Source organism: Zootoca vivipara, chromosome 12 (genome assembly GCF_963506605.1).
Source record: "Zootoca vivipara chromosome 12, rZooViv1.1, whole genome shotgun sequence".
NCBI classification, from domain to species: Eukaryota; Metazoa; Chordata; class Lepidosauria; order Squamata; family Lacertidae; genus Zootoca; species Zootoca vivipara.
This window is the reverse complement of record NC_083287.1, coordinates 50,402,737-50,427,067: the sequence shown is the minus strand read 5'-3', so window position 1 is coordinate 50,427,067 and position 24,331 is coordinate 50,402,737. Positions and strand designations below refer to the sequence as shown.

General features: G+C 39.7%; 1 protein-coding gene across 2 annotated transcripts in view; it reads right to left on the bottom strand.

Annotated features, from left to right (window-relative positions):
- WDR48 (WD repeat domain 48) overlaps positions 1-24,331 on the bottom strand; it is a 34,062-nt gene that overhangs the window by 2,620 nt on the left and 7,111 nt on the right. Inside the window, exons 2-18 of one of the 2 annotated variants that reach the window (XM_035129911.2) lie at positions 23,375-23,515; positions 22,129-22,207; positions 21,617-21,699; positions 20,865-20,994; positions 19,773-19,861; positions 18,005-18,106; positions 17,344-17,568; positions 16,080-16,154; positions 13,999-14,101; positions 13,307-13,404; positions 12,208-12,315; positions 10,328-10,424; positions 9,248-9,343; positions 8,164-8,269; positions 6,224-6,311; positions 985-1,061; positions 678-870 (exon numbers count right to left, since the gene is read on the bottom strand). In XM_035129911.2, coding sequence (XP_034985802.1) covers positions 678-870; positions 985-1,061; positions 6,224-6,311; positions 8,164-8,269; positions 9,248-9,343; positions 10,328-10,424; positions 12,208-12,315; positions 13,307-13,404; positions 13,999-14,101; positions 16,080-16,154; positions 17,344-17,568; positions 18,005-18,106; positions 19,773-19,861; positions 20,865-20,994; positions 21,617-21,699; positions 22,129-22,207; positions 23,375-23,515 — 1,890 coding nt within the window. Of the gene's footprint in view, positions 1-677; positions 871-984; positions 1,062-3,888; positions 5,655-6,223; positions 6,312-8,163; positions 8,270-9,247; positions 9,344-10,327; positions 10,425-12,207; positions 12,316-13,306; positions 13,405-13,998; positions 14,102-16,079; positions 16,155-17,343; positions 17,569-18,004; positions 18,107-19,772; positions 19,862-20,864; positions 20,995-21,616; positions 21,700-22,128; positions 22,208-23,374; positions 23,516-24,331 lie in introns of those variants that run through there. The other variant, XM_035129912.2, reaches the window with a different exon arrangement.

Here is a 24,331-nt window from a genome sequence, read left to right as displayed (position 1 = left end):
CTAATAGCCATGGATGATGAATGTAAACTTTAAGACTCTTGGAGTAAAGTTCACACATTATTCAAAATGGAACTTGCATCATGGTAGCCAAGAAAGATGAACCATCATTTCTAAAGCACACAACTAAAGGAAAATACTTTGCAGTATGAGAAATGTACTGACAGAGGCTGTCAGACACCACACCTTGTCTACTAACTACTTGTGTGAGACCGAGGAACTCTACTTGAGGATTTCAAAGCAGTTCTCTGAGTGCCTTTGGGACTCCAAATTAATTTTACAAGAGGGAATTTGCCTTTTTGGGTTGTTTCCGCCCACTTGATGGCTGAGGCTCTCTACTGCAAGATGACATTCAAAGTGAGGTGTTGGTACCCACTGGAGAATCTTCTCCCACCCTGGAGCAGTGGATTATTTCAACCACTGGGAGACAACACAGGACAAAAGCAAACCTGTTTTTGTTTGAGCCAGTTTTTGAATTCTCAGAATGTGACAGGTTGTGTGCTCCAATGCCACAAACACAACCCCGGCTTTTCTTCTCCAAAATCATTTTATAGGACTTCAAGACCCCGCTACCAGCCAACATATCCTGCCTTCCTTCCAAGGAACTCAGAATGGCATACAAAGTTGTGTTCACTACACTGAATTCTTAAAACCACCAGAAAGGTAGGCAATGGGGATACCTGGTCCTGGCACAGAAGTTCAATTTTCTCTTCTGCTAAAACAGCAATATCCTCCTCTTTTTCTTGTTCCCCGGCCTTTTCATTATTGGAAGAGCTAGTTGTCTGAGATTCATTGTCCAGATTTATTATTTTTTCATAAACATGCTCCATCACCTTCCTAACTTGCAACATGTCACTGGCTGACAGTCGATCCCTGTGGAAACAAAGTGTATTTGGAGTTGAGACATGAAGTCTTAGCTGATTGTGGCTCCTTATTTCATGCTCCTGGAAACCAAGAGAAGTTTTGTAATTTATTTTATATACTTACTTCTTTAACGTTTTTGCTCCAGAAGAGGAATGAGGTTGGAGGTAGAAAGGAATCTTATTAAATTTTGGCATATTCTTCTACAAAATAAAAAAGCAGAAACTGTAACAAGCACAAATAACAAGCACATAAATGTGTAACAAGCACATTTACTTACGCCTTAAATGATGAATTAATCTTATTTGCATGAGTTTTTCTATGTCATTGTTCCCCAGCTTGTTTTTTTATAGCTAAAACTAAACGATGTTTCACTGCCTTAGTTAGTCACAAGAGAAATTTCAGTAGCATTCCTGCCAGCTTAAGCGCAACTCAGCAAATGGAATCATTTTGTTTACTTTTGGATAAGGAAACAAGAGAAATAAAATCACAACTAAAGCTGTAAATAAGACGCATCATTTTTAAACCTGCAAAATGCTCTCAGCATATTCCACGTATCTGAAACAGAAACATGGCCTTTAACAGTCAATGCACAAATACAGGAAATTAAGATTTGTTTCCTTGGTTCTGCTTAGCATAGAGATTAATCTGATTTTGTTTTTAACAATTTTTCTTTTTGTGGTTTTTTTCTTCCTTTTTTTCTTTTCTTTCTTTCTCCTTTTCCTCTTTTTCTTTCTTTCCCTTTTTAAAAAAATTTCAATAAAATAAATATGAGTCTAAGAATTATATCATGGAATATAAATGGTTTAAACAATAAAAAAACCGGAACAGGGTGGGACATTTCTTAAAAAAACAAAATTATGATGTAATTTGTCTTCAAGAGACACACAAAAATAAAAAACATCTGAGGGTATTAAAGAATGAAAAATTAGGAATGGAATTCGTGACGGCAGATGCAAAAAAGAAGAGAGGTGTCGTATTTTATGTTAAAAAGAAATGGAAACCAGAATAATAATGAAGGTAGAATAGTGATGATAAAGACAATCATTGAAGGTGAAGAGTGGGTCTGGGTGGGTCTCTACGCACCAAATGGGAGTAAAACAGCCTTCTTAGGAAAATTAGAATCTCAATTAATGAATTATGTTGAAAGCAAGATTATAATAATGGGGGATATGAATGGAATAATCGACCCAGAATTTGATAAAAGCGGAAGGAATATGAAGAAATATAAAATGAAATTACCTAAGAAATTTATGTATTTGAGTAAAAATCTTAATTTATTAGATGCTTGGAGATATAAAAATCCCATTAAAAAAGAATTTACGCATATTTCAGCAAGACATCAGACCACAAGCAGAATAGACATGATTTGGATATCAAAGGAATTATCGTTAAGAATTCAAAAGGCAGAAATTAACCCCCGAACTTTATCGGATCATAACTCAATGACTTTAATATTAAAGGAAGAAGAAAAAGAAAGAAATTGGAGATTAAATGTTTTTATGTTGAAAAACATAAATGTAAAACAAGAGGCAATTAAAAAACTTAAAGAATATTTCAAGCTAAATAATAATGGTGAGGTGGACCCAAATATAGTGTGGGATGCGGGGAAGGCTTTTATGCGTGGGTATTTCATAGAGCAAACAGCCAGAATCAGGAAAGCCGAGGAATTAAGGAAAGAAAATCTATTGCAAGAAATAAAGAGAAAAGAAAGATCCCTTTATAAAAATTATGATAAGAACATTGAACAAGAATTAAGATTATTGAGAACGGAATTCGAAAGGACAATTGATCAAGAGATTGAACGGAAATTAAAATTCTGGAAATATTTTGAGTGGGCAAATAAACCGAGTAAATTATTGATGTGGCAGATCAAAAAGAGGAAAAATGAAAGAATAATAACTAGAATTAAGTCAGAGGGGAAATTTTTTGACAAGACTGAGGAAATTATGAAAATATTCCATAAATTTTATGAAACCCTATATCAAAAAGAAGAGGTATGTAGCCAAGAAATTGATGAATTCTTTAAAAAATATCAATTACCACAAATCCCACCAGAAAAAATGACATTCTTAAATAAGGAAATTACATCAATTGAAATAATAGAATCAATAAAATCTATGAAAAAAGGGAAAACCCCTGGTCTAGATGGGCTCCCTATAGAATATTATAAAGAATTCCAGGAAATAGTATTAATTCCGCTCAAAGACTTAATGAATAAAATACTGACAAAGGGAATGGTTCCTAAATCTTGGACAGAAGCACAAATTACATTAATACCCAAAGCACAAACAGACACAGATTCACCTAATTATAGACCGATCTCTCTTTTAAACTGTGATTATAAAATCTTCACAAAAATTTTAGAAGAATTTTAGAAGATTTTAGAAGAATTAATACATAAGGATCAAGTCGGATTTGTAAAGGGAAGGTCCGCCAAGGACAACATTAGAAACATTGTAAATATTCTGGAATGCCTTGAGAATAGGAGAGATAAGCGGGCAGCTCTCCTATCTATTGATGCGGAGAAGGCCTTCGACAGAGTCTCCCGGATATTTATGATAAAAACAATAGAAAATCTGAATTTGGGAGAACAAATGGAGGAAGCAATAAAAGCAATCTATAAAGTCCAAGAAGCCAGGATATTAATAAATGGAAGATTAACCGACAGGATAAACATCGAGAGGGGCACCAGACAAGGCTGCCCCTTGTCACCTATTCTTTTCATATTAACATTGGAAATTCTATTAAAAAATCTGAGAGAAGAGGATAGTATTAAAGGAATAGTAATTGGCAATAAAAAATTCAAAGTAAAGGCTTTCGCAGACAATATAATTATAACCACCGAAGATCCAATTCAAAGTATACCTTCAGCAATTAGTAAGATAAATGAATATGGCAAATTAGCGGGTTTGAAAATAAATTATGAGAAAACAAAAATGTTGGTGAAAAATTTGGAAGCTAAAGAAAAGCAGGAACTTCAAGAAAAAACAGGTTTAAAAATTGACAAAAGATTGAAATATTTGGGCATCCAAACAACAATAAAAGGGATAGATTTGGTACAGGAAAACTATAGAGAAATTTGGAAAAAGATAAAGGCAAATTTGGAAGTATGGAGAAAATTGAAATTATCATTAATGGGCCGAATTTCATTGATTAAGATGTCTGTCGTCTCTAAAATGAATTATCTATTTCAAAATTTACCGATTTTGGGGAAAGAAAAAATCTTCAATGAATGGAAAAAAGACATTGTGAAGTTTATCTGGGATGGGAAAAGACCGAGGGTAAGATACACAATCATGATAGACCATAGAGATAGGGGAGGCTTTGGACTCCCAGATCTCGAGATCTATCACAATGCGGCGGCTATTGCATGGATCAAAGACTGGATGGAACTTAAGAACACAGATCTTCTAGACTTGGAGGGCCAAGGGCTGGCATTCGGCTGGCACCGTTATCTGATGAAAGATAAAATAGAAAAAAAGAACATCTTTATGTTTAACATAATTAGGAAATCCCTGTATTTAGCGTGGCAGAAATATAAAAGGTTTTTTGAGCCTAAGACCCCTTGGTGGGTCTCACCTTTAGAACTAGTTGCTGTTAAAAGGACTAATATGGATAGTAATTGGCCCACATATAAAACTTTATTGGAAGAAAAAGAGAGAATTTTAAAATTAAAAGAATACTCTGAAATAAAACATCACCTGACCACCTGGCTGCAATATTTTCAAATAAACCAAAGATTGCAAATTGATAGGAAATTGGGATTCGATAAGGAAATGTCAAAATTGGAGGAGATACTATTGGTGAATAAGAGCAAACATATAAAAAATTTATATCAGATAATTTTAAAATGGAGGACAGAAGAAGAGATGACAAAGGATTTCATGATTAAGTGGGGTCAAGACCTGGGAAAACCTATCCCAGTACAGAAATGGGAAAATTTATGGAAAAAAGATTTGAATTTTACCCCCCAATTATGATTTGAAGGAGAACATCTTGAAGATGCAGAATAGATGGTACTTGACCCCACTTAAAATGTCTAATATATACCCAGGGGCCAGTAATTTATGTTGGAGATGCAAAAAGGAAGTCGGATCATTTATCCACATGTGGTGGAATTGTAGTGTAATTAGAGAGTTTTGGAAAATGCTATATAAGGAATTAAAGAAAATGTTGAAATACTCTTTTAAAAAAAGGCCGGAAATGTTCCTCCTGGGAATGATACCAGAAGACATCCAATCAAATGATAGATGTGTAGTCAGCTATGCTGTAGCAGCGGCTAGGTTATAAGTCGCAAAGAACTGGAAAACCCCTGGAATCCCAAGTAAAGAAGAATGGCAAATAAAATTGTTTAACTATTATAATTTAGCGAAAAACTATGAAGAAATCAGAGGAATGAACTCAGAGGAAACTATTAAAATTTGGAAATCGTTTATTAATTACATTAGGAATAAATTGGAAAGACTGAACATTATCTCAGATGTCTAACGACTCTGTCATGAACAAAGGATCGATATAATATGTAATTACCTTAGTGCAGTATATATATGTATATATACGTACAACTGAATGAATTATGGTATGTAAATAATATGTGGAACATAGGGATAAGCTCAAAACAGGATGAGAAGTGTCAAGGGAGGGACATGAGGGAGGGAAAGAACAGGGGAAACGACGCAACACGATATTTGTATAGCGATGGCATGGTTTTATTGGTTTTATTGGTTTGTATTTTGTTGATTTTTTGTGATATCAATATTTTTTTTCAAAAAAATTTTTTTTGGCATATTCTTCTACAAAATGAAAAAGCAGAAACTGTAACAAGCACAAATAACAAGCACATAAATGTGTAACAAGCACATTTACTTACGCCTTAAATGATAAATTAATCTTCTTATTTGCATGAGTTTTTCTATGTCATTGTTCCCCAGCTTGTTTTTTTTTTATAGCTAAAACTAAACGATGTTTCACTGCCTTAGTTAGTCACAAGAGAAATTTCAGTAGCATTCCTGCCAGCTTAAGCGCAACTCAGCAAATGAAATCATTTTGTTTACTTTTGGATAAGGAAACAAGAGAAATAAAATCACAACTAAAGCTGTAAATAAGACGCATCATTTTTAAACCTGCAAAATGCTCTCAGCATATTCCACGTATCTGAAACAGAAACATGGCCTTTAACAGTCAATTTTTTATTTTATTTTTAATGAAGAACAAAACTCTACACCAGTTTTGGTCTACAACTCCCACCAGCCCCACTGAAGTTGTAGTTGAAGGCACATGTTGAAGGCACCAGTTGGCGAAGGCTGCTCTAGATTCTCTCTCTCTCTTTCCTGCAAGTCTGGAATATTGAAGAGGAACTTACATCCACAGTGATGTCAATTACCCATTGTGGCACTGTTTCGTTAAGGAGCATGGATTCAGTCTCACCCCCGGAATCCCGACATAGCAACCTAATTGGAAAGAGTTTCAAAATTTGGTACATTGATAGATTAATGGGGGGGTGGGAAAGAATCATTTAAGATGTCATCTCTGCACAAAAACCAACAGCAAGTGTATGAAAACAAGGAAATACCATTGGAAGTAACAAGGTACATAGTCTGATAGACAAAGGCAAATGTGTTTTAAGATATACTGGGATGAATTTGTGCCCGCGGCTAGTGGCACATGTCTTGCATTGAATTATACTTGGGAATGCTTGAAGTTACATGTCTGAATTCGCTTCCTTAGCACAGGCAATTAAAATCCAGTCCAAAACTACCAACTGCCTCATCTTACTAAGATACCTTGAATTGACGTCAACTTTTGGGACAAAGAGCAAGGTTAAGTCTAACAATAAATTTTCCTTCTTGGTCAAGAATGGGTTAACTCCTGTGGTATGTAAGAAGACAGCACATAAAATGTGGTATCAAGAAGGGAGGGAGGGTCCCACTCCACAGATTTTAATTTTGGCTTCTTAGAACCTATGGAATTCTTCAAATGTTAGCTTGTACCTAGAGTCCATCTGCATGGCTACATACCAGTGTGAGAGATAAAACAAAAACCAACAGTTAAAGGTGAATAAGACATCCCCAGGAAGTCCTAAAATAAATAAGTAGCCAAGCAGGGCATGCAAAAAAAAAAGTAGAAAAACACTTGGGGTATCATAAAGGAACCAGTATTCTCCTGTGACAAATCCTTCAGTGGGACAGACAAAAACAAAAGGGTAGCACTCTTTAACAGAATAGTCCCTTTCTTCAATGCGGCAGAATGGAGAGAGATGCTAGATGAATGGATAAAACCTTGGCTCCCCTCTGCCTTCCTCTCCTTTCCTGATGGGATCCACGCCACTGGGATCTGGATCAAGTATTCTCATCTACTACCTTTACTAACTTTTGCTGGCTGGGAGCTCTCTGGAGCAGTGAGCAAGTCCAGACCATCAGCTTCATTAGCTAATCAGCCTTGCGGCTGAAAGCCCTCCCAGTGACAACTTGCTTCCCTATTATGTCCTTTCACGGCTCCTGCTACAGAGGGGGTGACTACTGAGAGGCACACTATTTCCCATACCTCTCCTGTTGCTTGGGGAGGGAATTAAGGGGTTCTCCCCACTGCACAAATTGTGCGGATCAGAAATAGTATTTCACTAGAGAGAGAGGGGAAAAATTTGCTTCCTAGGAGGCTGCAAAACTGCTGATTTCCAATGAGGTGTCAAGAAGATTGGAGAGGGAGAGTGGTTGTGGCCACTTCTTACCTCGTGAGGAATAGTCTGCCTTCTGACATGGGAGCACAGGAGGAGAACTCATTCTTGACTTCTTGTGTAGTGAGAAAGGGTGCGAGCCTTTGGGATGGCACCATGAACAATATCTTAATAAAGCGTTTAAACTCCTTGAGACAATTTATGAAAACATGCCTTGCTCCTTCACCGTTTATATGCAGAGAGAATAAAGGACATTTGAAGAGAGGAAAGTGCCCTTGACAATCAACTTGCTTTGGGTTTAAAAGGTAATGCTGCTTATTATATTTTTTCTTAGTGGTCCTTACAACAACCCTGTGAACACAGATCCCCTATGGCAGATGGACAAGCGGAGGGGCTGACTGTCTGTGGCTCCTCTAAGGCCATCTAATGGCAGAGGTGAGATTGGAGTCACAGCACTGTCACTAAGTCGCACTATCAAAGAATTCAAGTTTCCTCATCATTTGCTTTAACTTTTCCAAATCCTGTCGCACGGTTTACAACTAATAAGCCAGCACCCTAAACACAAGACGGCAGATGTGCTCCCCTCTCCACCCCAACTTCCCCAGAATTCTTTTTCAGAGTTTTTGTACCTAAACAAAGTGCGTCCTCCAGCTTCGCCAAAAATAACTGGCGTGTGTGGTGGCACTTGGAAGTATCCGTTTCCTTTCTGTACTCTGTTCTCCTGCTCGCCGTTCACTATTATAGGAAGGGGAGAAATGGACCATACTGTAATAAGACCATACAGTAATTCAATTCAAAACAAGCATATTCCATTTTCATCACCGCAAGAGATTTTTGAAATTTGTTTCATTTTTTTTTACTTTACAAGATTTATGCACCGCTTAAAGCCTCAAAGCAATCTACAGAAAGAATAAAACAAAATTATGAGCAATAACAGTTAAAAAAAACTAATTAAAACATTTAAATAAAATAAAATCAAGGATCGGCTAAAACCAGATTAGCACACGTCAACGTATCCGGATAGACTTGCCTAAACATTTTTTTTTAAAAAAAAGCAGGAGCTAAAAGGAGTACAGTGGTGCCTGTGTGGTGTCACTAGGAAGGGAGTTCCAAAGTGCAGGCTCTGCTACACTAAAATATCAATTTCTTACAAAGGTGGAAAAAGTATTATGTGGCACCTGCAACAAGTGTCAGTTCTGCAGAGTGAAGCAGTCAATTGGGTATATATAAGATAAAGTGATCTTGCAAGTAAACTGGTCTTATATACTAATAGTAAAACCTTGAACTGTAAGCAAATGGGCAAGTCTCTGAGCGGATGTGTCATATGCCGGCAGGGTCTCACCCCTGTTAGCAATCATGCTGCAGCATTCTGCACTAGCAGCAGCTTCCGGATCCAGCACAAAGGAAGCCTCACATAGAACACAGCGCAGTAATCCAATCCTGAATTAACCATTGCACAAAGACTGCTGTGGCCAAGCTCTCATACCAGTTGCAGCTGTGAAAAGTGCTTCTAGCCACTGGGGCTATCTAGGTCTCTAGCGACAAAGCTGGATTCAGCGGCCAAGAACTGGCACCCACCCACCTTTTCTCTTGCTAGTAGGATCAGATATGGATTATACTTCCTATTTACATATCAAAGCTTACTATACGTACAGGAAGGCATTGAGAAAGGAAAGTCTAACCTTTCCACACCGCTCACAAAGAAACACTCACCATGGTTCATCTCATTTTCATCTTCATCCATAGGATTGATGTGGGTTCTAGGCCAATACTCTAAGAGAGCTTGCAGTAAGAGCCCTCCCAGGTTCACTGCATTTTGTAACACAGAAAGGAAAGAAAGCAAGAATTTGTCACCGATATTTATAAAAGTGAGAAATGAATTTTTTAATTAAAAAATTAGCATGTTGTTAGTATTAGTTACAGACATTTTAAGGCTGCCATCCAAAGAACCATGCAGCTGGTTCCACATACCCATGTTTTTGCCTTGTTTTTCTGGACAGAAAAACAGCCCCTCCCAACATAAACCTCTCTGGAAACCGAGGGAACTTTCAAAAGCAGGTTTATGATATAGCATGGGACTTTGCTATTCAAAGAGGCAAACCCACAGGACGTGCTCAGGTCCTTGTATGCACTGAGGTAGCTATTCGGTTCGGGACCTTAGTTCATCCTTTCTAACTGAAAGCTCAAAAGGAGCCTTCATTGAAGGGCGCTTGTTGAAAACTGAAGTACTGATACTGCAAACTGGTTTGCCTGCAAGATCAGGGTAATGGCTTGCATCCAATGAAGTGCTAATTAACTCACTCCACCAGCGCAAGGATATATGCTTGTGCAACAGATTTTCCTCCTCCCCACTAAATCTGTTCAGGGGGTTCCTCCAACCGTCTGGAGCAGATTTAGCGAGGGCACTGGACACACACAGGGGGGAAGAGGGGGTGACGTGTAAATCCCCGAGCTTATGGAATGAGTTCATTGAATACCACCCCAAATTTCCAGTCCTTGCAGAGGATGAGCTGGTGACAGTCTCACAGAATACACTTCTAAAAGTAGTGCAGAATTGTGGACTAAGACAGGCTAGGCAATTTGAGCCTTGCAAGGGTTAAGTTTCCAAAGAAAACCAAGCCAAGACAAATTACCACAGCAAGAAGTCTAAATTAAAAAGAAAAAGAAAAAAAATATCTCGAGCATTTGATGGGGCATAGGGAGATCGCCAAACAGGTTTATATACACTTTTCAGAAACATGGTAAGTACAAGGAGTTTTGGTGTTTAATGAAATAATGTCAACGCACACTCACATTTTGGATCAGAGCCATCTGGACTGCTAAACCCAGCATCTTTTGCTGAGACCCAAGCTGCAAAGCAGTCACTCTCATCTAAAGTAATTGTCAACATCTGTCAAAACAAGACAGTTGGGAGGAATGCAGTATGAATACTGTATTAAGAACAAAACCTACACATTCAAACCTACAGAAAACTTTGACAAGCACACTTTGAATATACAAAGATTACATGCAGATGACAACATCTGTCATCTCATCATTACATTAGTATCTGTGTATTAGTTTTACAAGGCCATACAGCAAGTTCTTTGAACAGTTGTGCACTACATTTCCACAATAATTAGTATTCATCAACATACTAAATACAAATTCTCAAACAAATGTGTGCCTCCTTTTCAACTGCACACAACAAAAGAAAAAGGCTTCAAACTCTAATGCTGCTGAAAATAAAAAACAAAGACATTATCAATCCCATGGGGATTGGTCATCCAATCCCTGCCAGAATTGAGAGGGAAGATAATGGGAAATGATGTCAAGCCTTGCTTTTGGCAAGGATCTTCCTCTGTAGCCCAACTTAAACCCGAAAGAAAAATGGTATCATAGTAATTGACAGGTGATTTGATAAGGAAGTTTTGAGATTAAAAAGTGCTCGTGTAAGACATTTTGCACACCTTTTGGAACTAACAATGCAGACTCCAAAGAGGAGTTACTTTCAAGAGAACTCCCATCTCAAACCAAAGGCATATGACCAATGTGCTTCAAACCACCACTCTTCCTCAGGGACTCTCTTGAACATCAGATTGCAAACTGGTATCTGCACACTATTTCAACCTCTGCTTAATTTAAAACAGACACTTTTTTTCTTGAGCACCTAGACATTTTGTCCCTTCCCGTTGGAGGAAACACATGTATACACTATGCATAATCCAATTTCATATATTTAATGTTAAAATTGAAGTGACTGTCACATGCCATATTAGTTTTGAAAAAAGGGAGAGCCCAGGAGCACATGATAAGAGGTGTGTAACATTATGTATAGTGTGGATTGGGAGAAGTTTTTCTCCCACTCTCTAGAATTTGGGAACATCCAACTAAGCTGAATGCTGCAAGATTCAGGACAGACAGAAGACAGTACAGTCGTACCTTGGTTTTCAAACAGCTTAGTTCTCGAATGTTTTGGCTCCCAAATGCTGCAAACCCAAAAGTGATTGTTCCGGTTTGTGATCTATATTTGGAAGCTGAACATCCAACGGGGCTTCCGCAGCTTCCGATTGGCTGCAGGAGCTTCGCACTTTGGTTTCCAAAATTTTTGGATGTCGAACAGACTTCCAGAATGGATTCCCTTCGACTTCCAAGGTACGACTGTACTTCCTTCTCAAAGCATACAGTTCAACTATGAAATTCGCTCCTCCACGATGTAGTGTATGTCATCGACTTGGGTGGCTTTAAAATATTCATGGAGGACAAGGCTATCACTGACTACTAGCCATGATGGCTATTTTCCACCTCCACTCTCAGCAGTGTGTCTCGGTATAGCAAATGCTGGGTATCACAAGAGGAGAGAGAGAGCTGATGAGCTCACGTCTTGCTTGCAGGCTTCCCAGGGGCACCCGGGTGGTGAATGTGAGAACAGTAAGCTGAACTACATGGGCCTTTGACCTTATCCAGTAGAAGTCATTTTAAAAAGGTGCATAAGACTTTTGCCGAGCCTAATTAGGCCCACAGTCTCCTAACCACAATGTCTCAGCCCAATGTAACACATAGGCCTGTTCTAAAAATTACATTGTGGCTGTCACCATATACCATATACTGTATATATATTGCCTTAAGCTCCAAAGGAAGGATGAGATATAGATCACCTCAACAACACTGAAATTAATTAAAGTGTGCCTTACCCCAGTTTTTAAGTCTACTGAAAACCAATTTGGCACGTAAACCATTTTAAACCTTTTCTTAATTTCTTCTTCAAAGTCCACTTTCCCAAGGTCTTCTACTTTACATGCCTGTATGTAAGACAACAACGACAAAAAAGGTTATGCAGCACAGACGTAGCACATATCATCATCAAACTTGCACTCCCTGGCAGAGAGTTCGTTTTGAATGCTCTCTCATGTTCATTATGAGTTGCATCCAATTGTGCCACTCAGACCAATGGCAAAGAGCTCCATTAGAGGAATGGGGAGGAAAGGAGCTTTCAACATTTCTTCCACTCCCTTGTAGCCCTCTGAGTCCCCAAGTCAGGTCCGCAATCCTCCAAAATAGTTTTATAGAGCAGGCACATGCCCTACTTCCAAGAGACTGCGATCTACTCCCACTATAAATAAACTGGCAGTGATCTACCCACTGGATTGACCAAAGTTGTTGAGAGCTTTTTTGGGGAAGGAGAGCAATGGATCAAAATTCCTTTCCCCCACCCAAGTTCCCCTGATGGAGCCGCCTTGCTGTCAGTTGAGTGATACAGGTTGATACAACCACACATTTCCTATTTCTTTAAAATACACACCCAATGGGGCTTCAAGAAAAAGCAAGGAAACCTAGCTCTCTTAAAACACTCTAGCAGTTACTGTAAATTACTGCTATAAGAGGCATCACTACTGACCTTTCTCCAGGAATTTACTGCCTGATAGGTTGGAACGGTGGGGTTTATTGAAGGAGAGAGGAAGAAATGTGCTCTTAAGATAATTTAGAGCTTCTGTTTTTAAGCAAGGGATTAATGAGTTTATTGATTTAATCAGGAAGTACTTCTCTTTTTACAAAAGCTAATGGAGATCTATGAAGAAGCATGAACTATAAAAAGGGCCAAAAACCAGCTGTAAAAGATGTCTCCACCCGAAACGGCCCTTTTGTTTTTCCAAAGCAGCACCTGGTGGATCCCATCCTAAAGGGGATCTACCAGCCCAAGCTACATGGGAAACATGGATCCACTGTATATGAAGAAGCAGTTAATATAAGACAACCTAATCTCACATATTTGACCAGTCACTTGGCACCTACCTTCAACACGTCCCAGTACGCCACATTGTTGTTTGTGTCTTTGGTTAATATGTGTCTTTTGTCATTGAGAATGTGGCACTGAATAATACTAGCACCCCCTAGGGAAAAAGAAAAAAGAAAGGGAGGGGGAACCCAAGTAAATCAGACCATCCATGCAGATCTCTCAGTCTGTAAAAGTGTGTAATTACAGAAAGACACACACAAAGCCTGTGTGGGAAAGAATCAGTCGAAAGAAAAAAAAGAAGATGCCATTTTGAATTTTTCATTACTCAGATGGAACTGGAATAATTAATACAGTATTCTGCATCTCTGGAAGCATCATGCAGAATTTTATATGGAGTCTGGGTGCAGTACCAGGTGCCTAAGCCTGAATTGGCAAGTTTTTACTTTAAAGTTGGGGGGGGAGAGAGACACACACAGAACAAAACAAGGTTCCCATCAGTCATAGTGAGAGATAGTTTCTGCCTGACATGACCCAAATGCCGAAGAGCGGTACTTCTGTACTTTGCAGGACTCTCTAGCCCCTTTTGCTTAGTCCCAACCAATGTAGATGACAAAACCCCTGATGCTTAAAGGAACAGATTGATCATTTACACAAGATTTTGCAGAAATACTAAATCTGGATCAAGTATTGTCGTCTCTGCCAGCCCCAAAGCACTACTTTTAAGTAATTCCCCCACTGTTAATCGCACCTTTAATAACTTGGTCAGGCTGTGTACAAAGGGGTGTGATTGGGTTGGTACAGTCGTTGTCATAGTCCCCTGAAGCTCTAAAGTTGTGAATTCCTTTCAGAGTCTAAAAAATAAATAAAATGAAAGCAAGGGGAGAAAAAGTAAAAGGATCATAATTAGATTCCACTACACAACATGGCCTATGCCCCTTCTTCAAAGGATCTTTCTCCACCTTGGGGGAACTATTTGTCCAGTTTCCATGATGGCCCTTGTGAAAAAACTACAAATATTCGGACAACACCATGCCACAAGTAGAGGTCCTGATGAATCAAGGTGCAGAACTGTTCCAGAAGGCAGAAGCAGCAAGCTTCACTCATGCCACACTCTTCTATGCAAAGTACTTAAAGCAGATGAGTCAGTAGGTAAAATCTAATGTTAGTCAGCCTCAGAGTAGGCCATTTATTTAAATGGGTCTACTTGTGAGTTTGACCAACACTGGATATTGCCCAGTGATGGGTGCATGTATATTTTGGTAGGGTGGAGAGAGAGTTCCATTTATAGATGAGGGATTCCACAACTTTGCTCAAGTGAGCTTCCCAAGATTATCAAGGAAGGATCAACTACCGTGTTTCCCCTTTTTTAAGACACCGTCTTATTACTTTTTTTTCCTCAAAAAACCACAGGGTGGCTTATTTTTGGTGGGATGTCTTACTGGTATTTTTATTATGAGTCTGAGGGAAGGGAGGTGTGTGCGTCCCTGGCGCAGCCCTCTCTCCCCGGCCCTGGGATGTTCACGAAGGGCTGCTCTCTCTCTCTTCCAAGGTGGGGACTCACTTAATAGCAATCTGCTACACTGGAGCTTCTTAAATCTAAACCAGTATAATGGGGTCTATCTGTGTGATACAGTCCTAGCAGTAGCCTATACGTAAAGCAAGTAAGGATCTCTACCAGCCAGCTGCCTAAGACTTAAGTCCCAACAGTCTGAAGTTCCAACAATGTAGCACTTTGTAGTGCTACGGTATCACTGATAGCAAAGAAGCTACCTGCTGAGAACAAAGAAGCCAGCTAAGCAGCAATTAAGATTGCTGACTTGGTAAATGGTAGCAATTGAGAAGCAATTGAGCCAGCGAGGTGAGTTAAAAATTTTGTGGGTAAAGGAAGCACATGTTGTTAGGACCGGCAGTTTAACTTTTGTGTAGGGCAGGGTTTAGCAGCTCTGTTTAGCAGCTCGCAAACAGTGAGAAGGAAAAAGTCCTTAATAAAAATAAAAGTCCCCAAGGCAAGGACTGCGATCCAGACTACTTACAAATCCTTAAAGTGGCAGCTCCACAGACAACCAAGCAGCATAAGGTAGAAAGAAAAAGAATCCTCACTGCAGCAGGCTTTTTAAAAGGCTGCTTTATGCCTTCGGTAAAAGCAAGGAGACAACAATCAGACACGGGAGATTCCCATTAAGAGGAAATCAACAGGCAACTCATGGGTGGGCACATTGAATGGAAGGGAATTTAGGGAAAGGTGGGGAGAAGCGAGAAGTGGGCCGTGTGTGTGTGTGTGTGTGTGAGAGAGAGAGAGAGAGAGAGAGAGAGAGAGAGAGAGAGAGACAGACGCGCGCACGGAGGTCTCTCCCTAAAAGGGAAAACAGCCTTTGCATTCTTCAATCACCCCTCTTTTCTTCCTCGTGCCTTCATCTCCTCCCCACCCCACTTTTCTCCTCTTCACCAAGTAGAGCTTACACAGCTTGGCTAAAAAAAATATTTCCGAATCCTTTTATTTAAAAAAAATGCTCTCAGAAATGGGGAGGGAAAATCACGAGGCTTCGGCAGCCAGCAGCTACGGCTCTTCATGCATTTTTACAAGCTTTTAAAGAAAATATGTGTCTGTGGAGCGACAGCAAAATGGGGAGAGATTTTTAAGGGGGGGAGTTGGCTGGCGGGAGGGGGGTTATTGCTATCAGTATGTCTTATTTTCGGGGATAGCTTGTATCACGCAATTGCTTAGAAATCCTGCTACGGCTTATATTATGGTTACGTCTTAAAATAGGGGAAACACGGTATGTACAACTAGGCATATGTAAATTTACACAGGTTTAATTCATTTCTTACCCACTTATTCACAGATGATTTTGTTGTTGCAACCCAGAGTGCTGGAGGAGGGTCAGCTGATCGATCTAACTCCATCTGAACAATGAAGAAATAAGAAGTGTTAAATCATCTTTCTATTGCTGCACACCCATACAATATACAGCATACTCCTTTATACCAAGTGGAACATAGAATCATAGAATTTTAGTGCTGGAAGGGGCCACATGTTTCACTAGGAGTAAGAAGGAACAGAACCCAGGGCAGAACTAGGCTTCAGATTAAAAAAATATATATATAAAAAATCAACAGTTCCAGTACAATTGGCAAATTTGCTTTTGAAATTCAGGTGTCAGGTTTCTATATGCATAGTGTACAGATGTATTTAAAAACTGAATTTACAGATGAGATTTATCACAACACACAGTACTGTTCTAACACCTACTATATGTTCCTGCTTATCTTCCTCAAACTTGAAAACCCATCTCACAGAGATAAAGGCTCCATCTCAGAGGGCAGCATGATATTTTTTAATAAAGCTTTACTTTCTAGATGTGCTTTCCGAAGACTGAGCAGATTTCAGCAACCCTGTATTTCTAGTTTGGTTGTACACTGTCATTACTCTATGATGGTGAGTTAACATATCCAAATTTAGAAAAATAATAGTCTATATTTAAGCCACAGCCATAGCAAAATTATTGATTTCATAAAACAATATAAATAACACAACACTTGTCATTAAAAAAAAATCCACCACATGTTTATGTTAAAAAATGCCCAGTATTTATGTCTCATCTCCTTACAGATGAAAACAGTGAGGAAGGTCCCCATTTGTGGAATACTCTCTCCAGGGACGTTTGGCTGGCACATTCATTATACACCTTTAGGTGTCAGGTAAAAACATTCCTCTTTAACCAGGTCTTTGGCTGGTTAACATCCTCAACCCTTTTAAATGTGTCTGTGGGAGGGGATGGGGGAAGAGGGGGGGGTTACTGTTTTGTTGTTCTTATTTTTATTATTTATTTTGTGTTTTTATCTTGTTTTTATGCTGTGGACTGCCTTGAGATTTATGGATTAAGGATGGTATACAAACTGAATAAATAATAACAATAACTATAACAATAACAATAACTCTTCACAAATGATGTGCCAAGCTGTATTATGCATCTGTACAATTGCCACCCAGAACAGTCAAGCTGTACCTGATGGAAACAAAAGTAGGTTGCAGCTGTACTGATAGTAAGTTTCACCAAGATCTATATGGGGGGAAAATGGTTATGTATATTACCTTAAGGACAGGTGCCTTTTCTTCACAAATGAGCACTCGAATATCAGGATTTCGTAGATCTGTACAGTATATCTTTCTGTCTCTTCCACCTGAATATACGTGAGTGAAGGCTTCATTGACTTGAAGTGCCCATACACCCTCATCATGGACTCTGTATGTAGCTATACATCTCTGCTGACCAAGGGACCAGAGTCTGATAGTCCCATCAGAGCTGCCAGAAAGACACTGTAACAAGAATGGTTGTTCAATTTAAAACAATTACATATCCAATAAAATAGTGAGTAAATGTTTAGCTCTCTAAAGTCAACATGCAAGTCCAGTTTTCCTTCCGTTCAATCTGTTTTCCCTATAGAATGTTACAGTTTCATTTGGCAACAGAAATAACATGCAAAAAAAACTTATCCATGCCAACAATTTTTTTAACCCCCCCCCCCAGTTTTAGCTTGTTGCTTCTAGCAAAGTATTTAAATACAATTGATATTTGCTCAAATATGAAACAAAAATGCATTGTGTTTGTTTCAACACATTTCTTATTAAGAACTCAAAGCCGATCTTGCAGAATAAGCAATGCAAAGGGCTGGGAGGATATCATTGCACCACAGAGAGAAATCTTCCCCATACAGCTAGTTGCCTTCACAGTAATGTGATATCAAATGCATACCTGTGTGCCATCTCTGTTCAATAGCAAAGCTTTAACATTGTCTGTGTGCCCCTTGAGTTTCATAAGCTTTGCACAGGTTCTTGGATCCCAAACCCTTAATACCTGTTGATGAGAAAAAAAAACTCTGATATGTTACGATAGTATTGTGATCCAAACTCATTTTCTCCTGCCGATAAGAAACTAATTTTTACAGGGCCTTCAAACTAAAGCCGATTCAATTTAGTTTTCTTGAATAGGCACCAGACTCTTTCACTCTTTTAGAAAGTACAGTGGTACCTTGGGTTACAGACGCTTCAGGTTACAGACGCTTCAGGTTACAGACTCCGCTAACCCAAAAATAGTACCTTGGGTTAAGAACTTTGCTTTAGGATGAGAACAGAAATTGTGTGGTGGCACCAACGGGAGGCCCCATTAGCTAAAGTGGTATCTCAGGTTAAGAACAATTTCAGGTTAAGAATGGACCTCCGGAACGAATTAAGTTCTTAAGCCGAGGTACCACTGTACAACAATGGCAGGCTCCCCACTACCCAAAATAATAGCCTCACGATTCCCAATGCCTGGAAGGTAGGGGAGAGAAAGAATAGCTGGGTTCTGCTAAATGGCCTCGTACTATGACAGAGGTGGGGAACCTCAGGCCTGGGGACAGAATGTGGGTCTCTCAATGTGGCTCTCAATATGCCACACCATCATGGGTCCAGATCCATGCCTACTCAATTGCTTTTGCCTTGCTTGAAAACAAGCTTGAACTATGATGATGCCTCCTGCTTGCCTAGATGGAGAGATGGGTGGGCAGGTGTAGAAACCTCTGACAAGTGTGCCTGGAATGTAGCATACTGTCCATAGGTAAGAGTCACATCCAATGATCTGCACACCTTGGCCTCACCCACCACTGGCATGAGGCTCCCAGAAGGTCTCCCGCAATGGAATGGAATCCTATAGCAGAAAAGGGTTTATTATCCTTAACTGGAGGCAGCAGGGGTCAGCAAGATGTCATCCTCAATAGTTTCTAAATGACTACTATTCTGTGGGTGTTTATATGTGTGTATGTGCATGTACATGTACAACGTTGGCATCCGCCTGTTTCGAGAGACAATGGAGTGCTCTTCCGGCAATGAAGTCAAACCACTGTGTTAGCAGCACTGAAGTGACCTTCCCAGGGGGCAAGCCTGGGCAGTGTGCATGGAGGTCCTGGGCTGCCCAGATGACAAGATCCCCCTCTCGGCCTGGCTGATGTGGTCCAAAGGAAAGCAGAGCAATACATTTGGCACAAGATTGGCTGCAGGAGTTGCCAGAAGGTGTGCAAGGTGCGTTCCACCATCTTAGGGACTCTGTTCCAGATTTTCTTCCTTTTCTTTTTCCAAAGATATCCACAGACATGTTTTGGGGTGTGTGTGTGTGTGTAGGGATAACAATTGTACTGTAACTACTAAACTCCCCTCAGCCCATTATATTGGAGGAAGACTTTCAGAAGGAAGAGGACCAAGTGCAGGCACTTCAGCACCAGCATATGGGATAAACTTCTCCAGCAGCTTAGTGGAATAAGGCTGTATTATAAACCCTCCAGCTCCAATAAGTATCCTGTTGGATTAGACAAAATGCCTGCCTAACAACATCAAGTGCAGTCTTCCCAGAGCATGGGAATGTGTAATAAAATAATTGTTCAGGACAGATATTCCTGTTCATACATTGAAACACTGAAAGATTTGAAATTTATATAGAAGTTGTGTGCAATCTTTTCACCAAGCTAGTGTGTCTGTGTCTTGCTTACCTTTTCAGTGGACCCTGATACAATTACTGTTCCCATCTGATTCATGGCAAGACTGTAGATAGAATCTTTGTTCCCACTGAGGGAAGAAGCTATTGAAAACAAATCAAACATCATTTTGGATGAATATTTCAAACTGAGAAAGAGCAAGAACTTGGAGTAACCAGATTAAGTAGTGTCCGGCATTAAGAATTTACATTTTGCTGCCACAATACATTTTTCAGCCCATCATTTCCTCTCTTTATAATGGTCACATTATACTTTGAAATGATCTATTGGGCTGCTGTTAGAGCAACACAATACCCTCTGCAATGTGTTTTCACCATATTAAGGGCTGTAATTTGAGGTAAACGTTTTAAAAATCCAATTATCATCACACATGGTAAGATAGCTGAGAGCTAAAAGGTTGTACACCTTTACCCCAGTGGGAACACTAAGATCCCAACAGAGAACTTGATTTTCTCCCATACAAGTACAGTAAGTGGCTGACAGACACTACGACACACTGAAACAAGTGCATTTGACATTGTTACAAACTCCCCCAACCCACCCACTCTCAGGTGGCCTGGCATCTACTCAAACAGAGGCCCATGAAACATTGTAGACAACTTCTGCCCAGGTTCCAGGAATATATGGGTCCAGCTAGTGTCCCTGTCATTAATGGAAACACTGACTTGTATTTTATTTACTTCCTTCTATTTATATCTCATCTTTCTTCCATTATGGGAGCTAGGGTGGAATACATTCCATTCCTGGGCAGTCACCCACCCAGGTACTGACGTAGCTTCACCTCACGTGTCTTCAGAACGTATCCTTTTATATCACTTAACTGATATTGTTAAGTTTAAAAACTGACTTTTGAATGCTGGCTGAAGCAATTTCTAACTGCCTGTTAAGGCTTACTATGTCAATTTTGTTTCAGCAGTGAACTATTGCTCCAGAATATCTATACTCATCTGTTTTCAACCCATTCTCTCTACTAAAATCAGTTGTTCAAATCAGCTGTGGGGTTACAAAATATCCCCCTCCATGGCAGTAAAAAAAAAAAAATGCTTTGCACAGCTCAGCATAAGCTTAAATCCTCTGGGTACTTACTCGTGACAGTGTTATTTGAGGCAGTCAGTGCTGTTAGCGTATTTACATCCCAGAGGAATATCTGTCTGTCCAGCCCAGCAGATGCCACCAATTCTTTATCTTTTGCATACGCCAAGGCTTTCACATAATCCTAAAATAAGTAAATGGATATGACAAAAAGGCACTTTAGAACACTGGCACTACTGATTTGACACTTGCAGTTATTACCGTATTTTTCCGCCTATAAGACGCCCCCCATGTATAAGCCCCCCCTATTTCGGGGGACTCAGATTTATGAAAATGGCCTCAGCACTATCTGTGTATAAGACACCCCCTAATTTTTGACATTATTTATTAGGGGAACGCGGGTGGCGCTGTGGGTTAAACCACAGAGCCTAGGGCTTGCCGATCAGAAGGTCGGCGGTTCAAATCCCCACGACGGGGTGAGCTCCTGTTGCTCGGTCCCAGCTCCTGCCAACCTAGCAGTTCGAAAGCACGTCAAAGTGCAAGTAGATAATAGGTACCGCTACAGCGGGAAGGTAAACAGTGTTTCCGTGCGCTGCTCCGGTTCGCCAGAAGTGGCTTTGTCATGCTGGCCACATGACCTGGAAGCTGTAGGCCGGCTCCCTCGGCCAATAATGCAAGATGAGCGCCGCAACCCCAGAGTCGGTCACGACTGGACCTAATGGTCAGGGGTCAGGGGGAAAAACCTAGTCTTATACACAGAAAAATACGGTATTTATTATTTATGGCATTTCTATGCTTCTTGTTACCTTGTGGGTCCTTAGTGTTGACATGCAAAATCCCTTATGTGCATTCCATACTTTAACAGTAGTATCGGATGAAGCAGATATCACTACAAAGGAAAAAAAGTTGCAACAGGTTATGTTTCTGTGGTAAGTAGCAAAGAGAATCTGTCCATCCTTCAAGAACTAGAATTTCCTTGATACAAGAGCTGGTATATTCATAGCTCTGGAACTCCCTCTGGTGGGACCCACAAGACCACCTCCCGTCATAGCAACTGGTGCCAGCTAAACATGTGCCAGGCATTTTCCTATTGATTTTAATTAATTTCCTATGATATTTCTGCCATTTCATCATTAATGTACTTCAGTTCTTTTGTAAAGCAAGAGTCTATAAACCTACTAAGGTACTTCACAGGGTTGTTGTAAGATTACTAAGACAGTGCATGTCTTTGAGAACACAGAAAAACACCATATAAATTAGGATTTACCAATATATATGTAACTCAAAAGAGTCATCTAGTGTTTTAAAAGGCACTTACATGTTTTGCCATTGCAGCAGAGTACAATATCATTCACCCAGTCCGTATGATGTTCCATAGATGCTATATAAGGGTCTTGCTAGAATAAAATACAAAAGAAAGAAGAGCAGTAATTAAACACTAAATCAAACCATGAACCATAACTTTGATCTCAAGATTACTAGATTAAGGAAAATAATTAATATGATCTAGCACAGGCATAGGCAACCTTGGCTCTCCAGATGTTTTGGAACTAAAACTCCCACGATCCCTGACCACTGGCCCTGTTAGCTAGGGATCATGCGAGTTGTAGTTCCAAAACATCTGGAGAGCCAAGGTTGCCTATGCCTGATCTAGCATCACCACCAGATTTCAGTTACAGCAGTGGGAGGGGAGGAGAAATCGCTCATCATTTGACAATTTTGCTTTCAAACATTTCATTTTCTCTTGCTCAGGCATAGAAAAATAGCTTGTATGTTATTACGGCATCCCAGATTCTTAAAAAACAAAACAAAATCATTCTGACAGGGTGGGGGTGGTCAGAGCAATTATTTTAACAGCATAATTGAGTTAGTGAATCTCACTCAGGATGCTCAAGAAAGAAGTCAGAATTTAGCTCTCAACAAACCACTCTAATTATTTTTTAGAAGCTATGTGCTAAAACTCCAGGGAATGAGAACACCTTTTGTGTCACCCCAAGTCCTTTGGTCTCTTCACTTTCTGGATGGGACTGGACTAACTCACTATTAGCCAGGTACCAGAAGTTTGGTAAGACCACAGCAGATAACAGGAAAGTAAGGAGTGAGGCAATGGGTCACTCAACCAGTTTCAGAAATAGGACAGCAATAGTGGAAACTTGTCAATGTACCTGTACTTTGAGAATTTTAGTTGCAAGTCACTTTGGGAGCCAAAATTGGTTGAAAGGGGGTATATAAATACAAACAAGGGAATTTTGTTTTACACCAAATTAGGCAAATGTTATTGTGACTGTGCTTTCTTGTCTAAAAAAAATGAAGATGCTAATGTATAAAATACTTGGTAAGAATGATTTGCAGTGTTTGCCGATACAACACAAGAGGTGTCCTTTAACAGTGTAAGATACTCTTCATTGGCTGCATCTAACATTCTATGCCCATCTTTTAAAGCAAAGCTTCTGTGTTTGAAGAAGTGTGCATGCACACGAAAGCTCATACCAAAATAAAAACTTAGTTGGTCTTTAAGGTGCTACTGAAGGAATTTTTTTATTTTACTTCTGTGTTTGGTTTACCTTGTGCTGGTTGACGCTCCATATCCTGATGATGGAGTCTCGGCCTGCTGTAAAAAGTCTGTTTAGCGCTGGGTCCAGCTGCAGTGCATTTACCCCATTTCGATTGTATTTCTCCACCTCATCTCTAATTACATAGGAGACCTAAGATGTGTTGACAGAAATCCAATTAAAGCATTAAGAAGCCTCAGATAGAAGTATGTTGTTTTGCCCACTCATTTTCAACAAAACTTTCCATTAATTTAAAAAAACATCATCAGGAACACATCAACATCCAATGCACCATACACAAACAACTAAGATATTAGAGAAACGGGAGACAGAGAAAGAGAGCGCCTTTGCCCCAAGTCCATTAAATAATACTGGAAGAGGGAGGAAAGATTATTCCTCATCTTTCTATTATTTATGGAAATGACATAATGGAGCAAGAAAAATGCATGTGCAGTTGACAACAGCAAACACATTATATTTAAACAGAGTTAGCAAATGTTGACTGGTTTTGCACTACTATATGATCACACTGCTCAGCTCTTCTGAGTGGGAGAACTGCATACACCAAGGGAGGTAGACTTCAAGCTTGTGCGATCTACCATGTCTTTTCATTAGAATCCAAGGTCCATTAATTTGATCCAGCTGCAAAATAGTGACCTAGCCAAGTGGATATAAGTAAAGAATTAAGGGCCACAATGAGTCCTGGAATTTGCAAGCAGTCCCAGAACTAAGCTCTCAAATCCTTTCACAAAAATATCCACACCTGGTTTCCTGTGAAGCTTTCTTTTCCAGCAATCTATCTTAGCAGTGGTTTTCAACCAGTGTGCCGTGGCACTGGGTGCCTGGAATGATAGTCAGGGGTGCAACAGGCAACACTGGCCTCTGTCCCTCTTTCCTTCCCTCCTTCCTCTGATGCCCTCCCAAAGGCTTGCACAGCTGTTTGCTGCAGCAGTCCTGGCTACAAGCTCC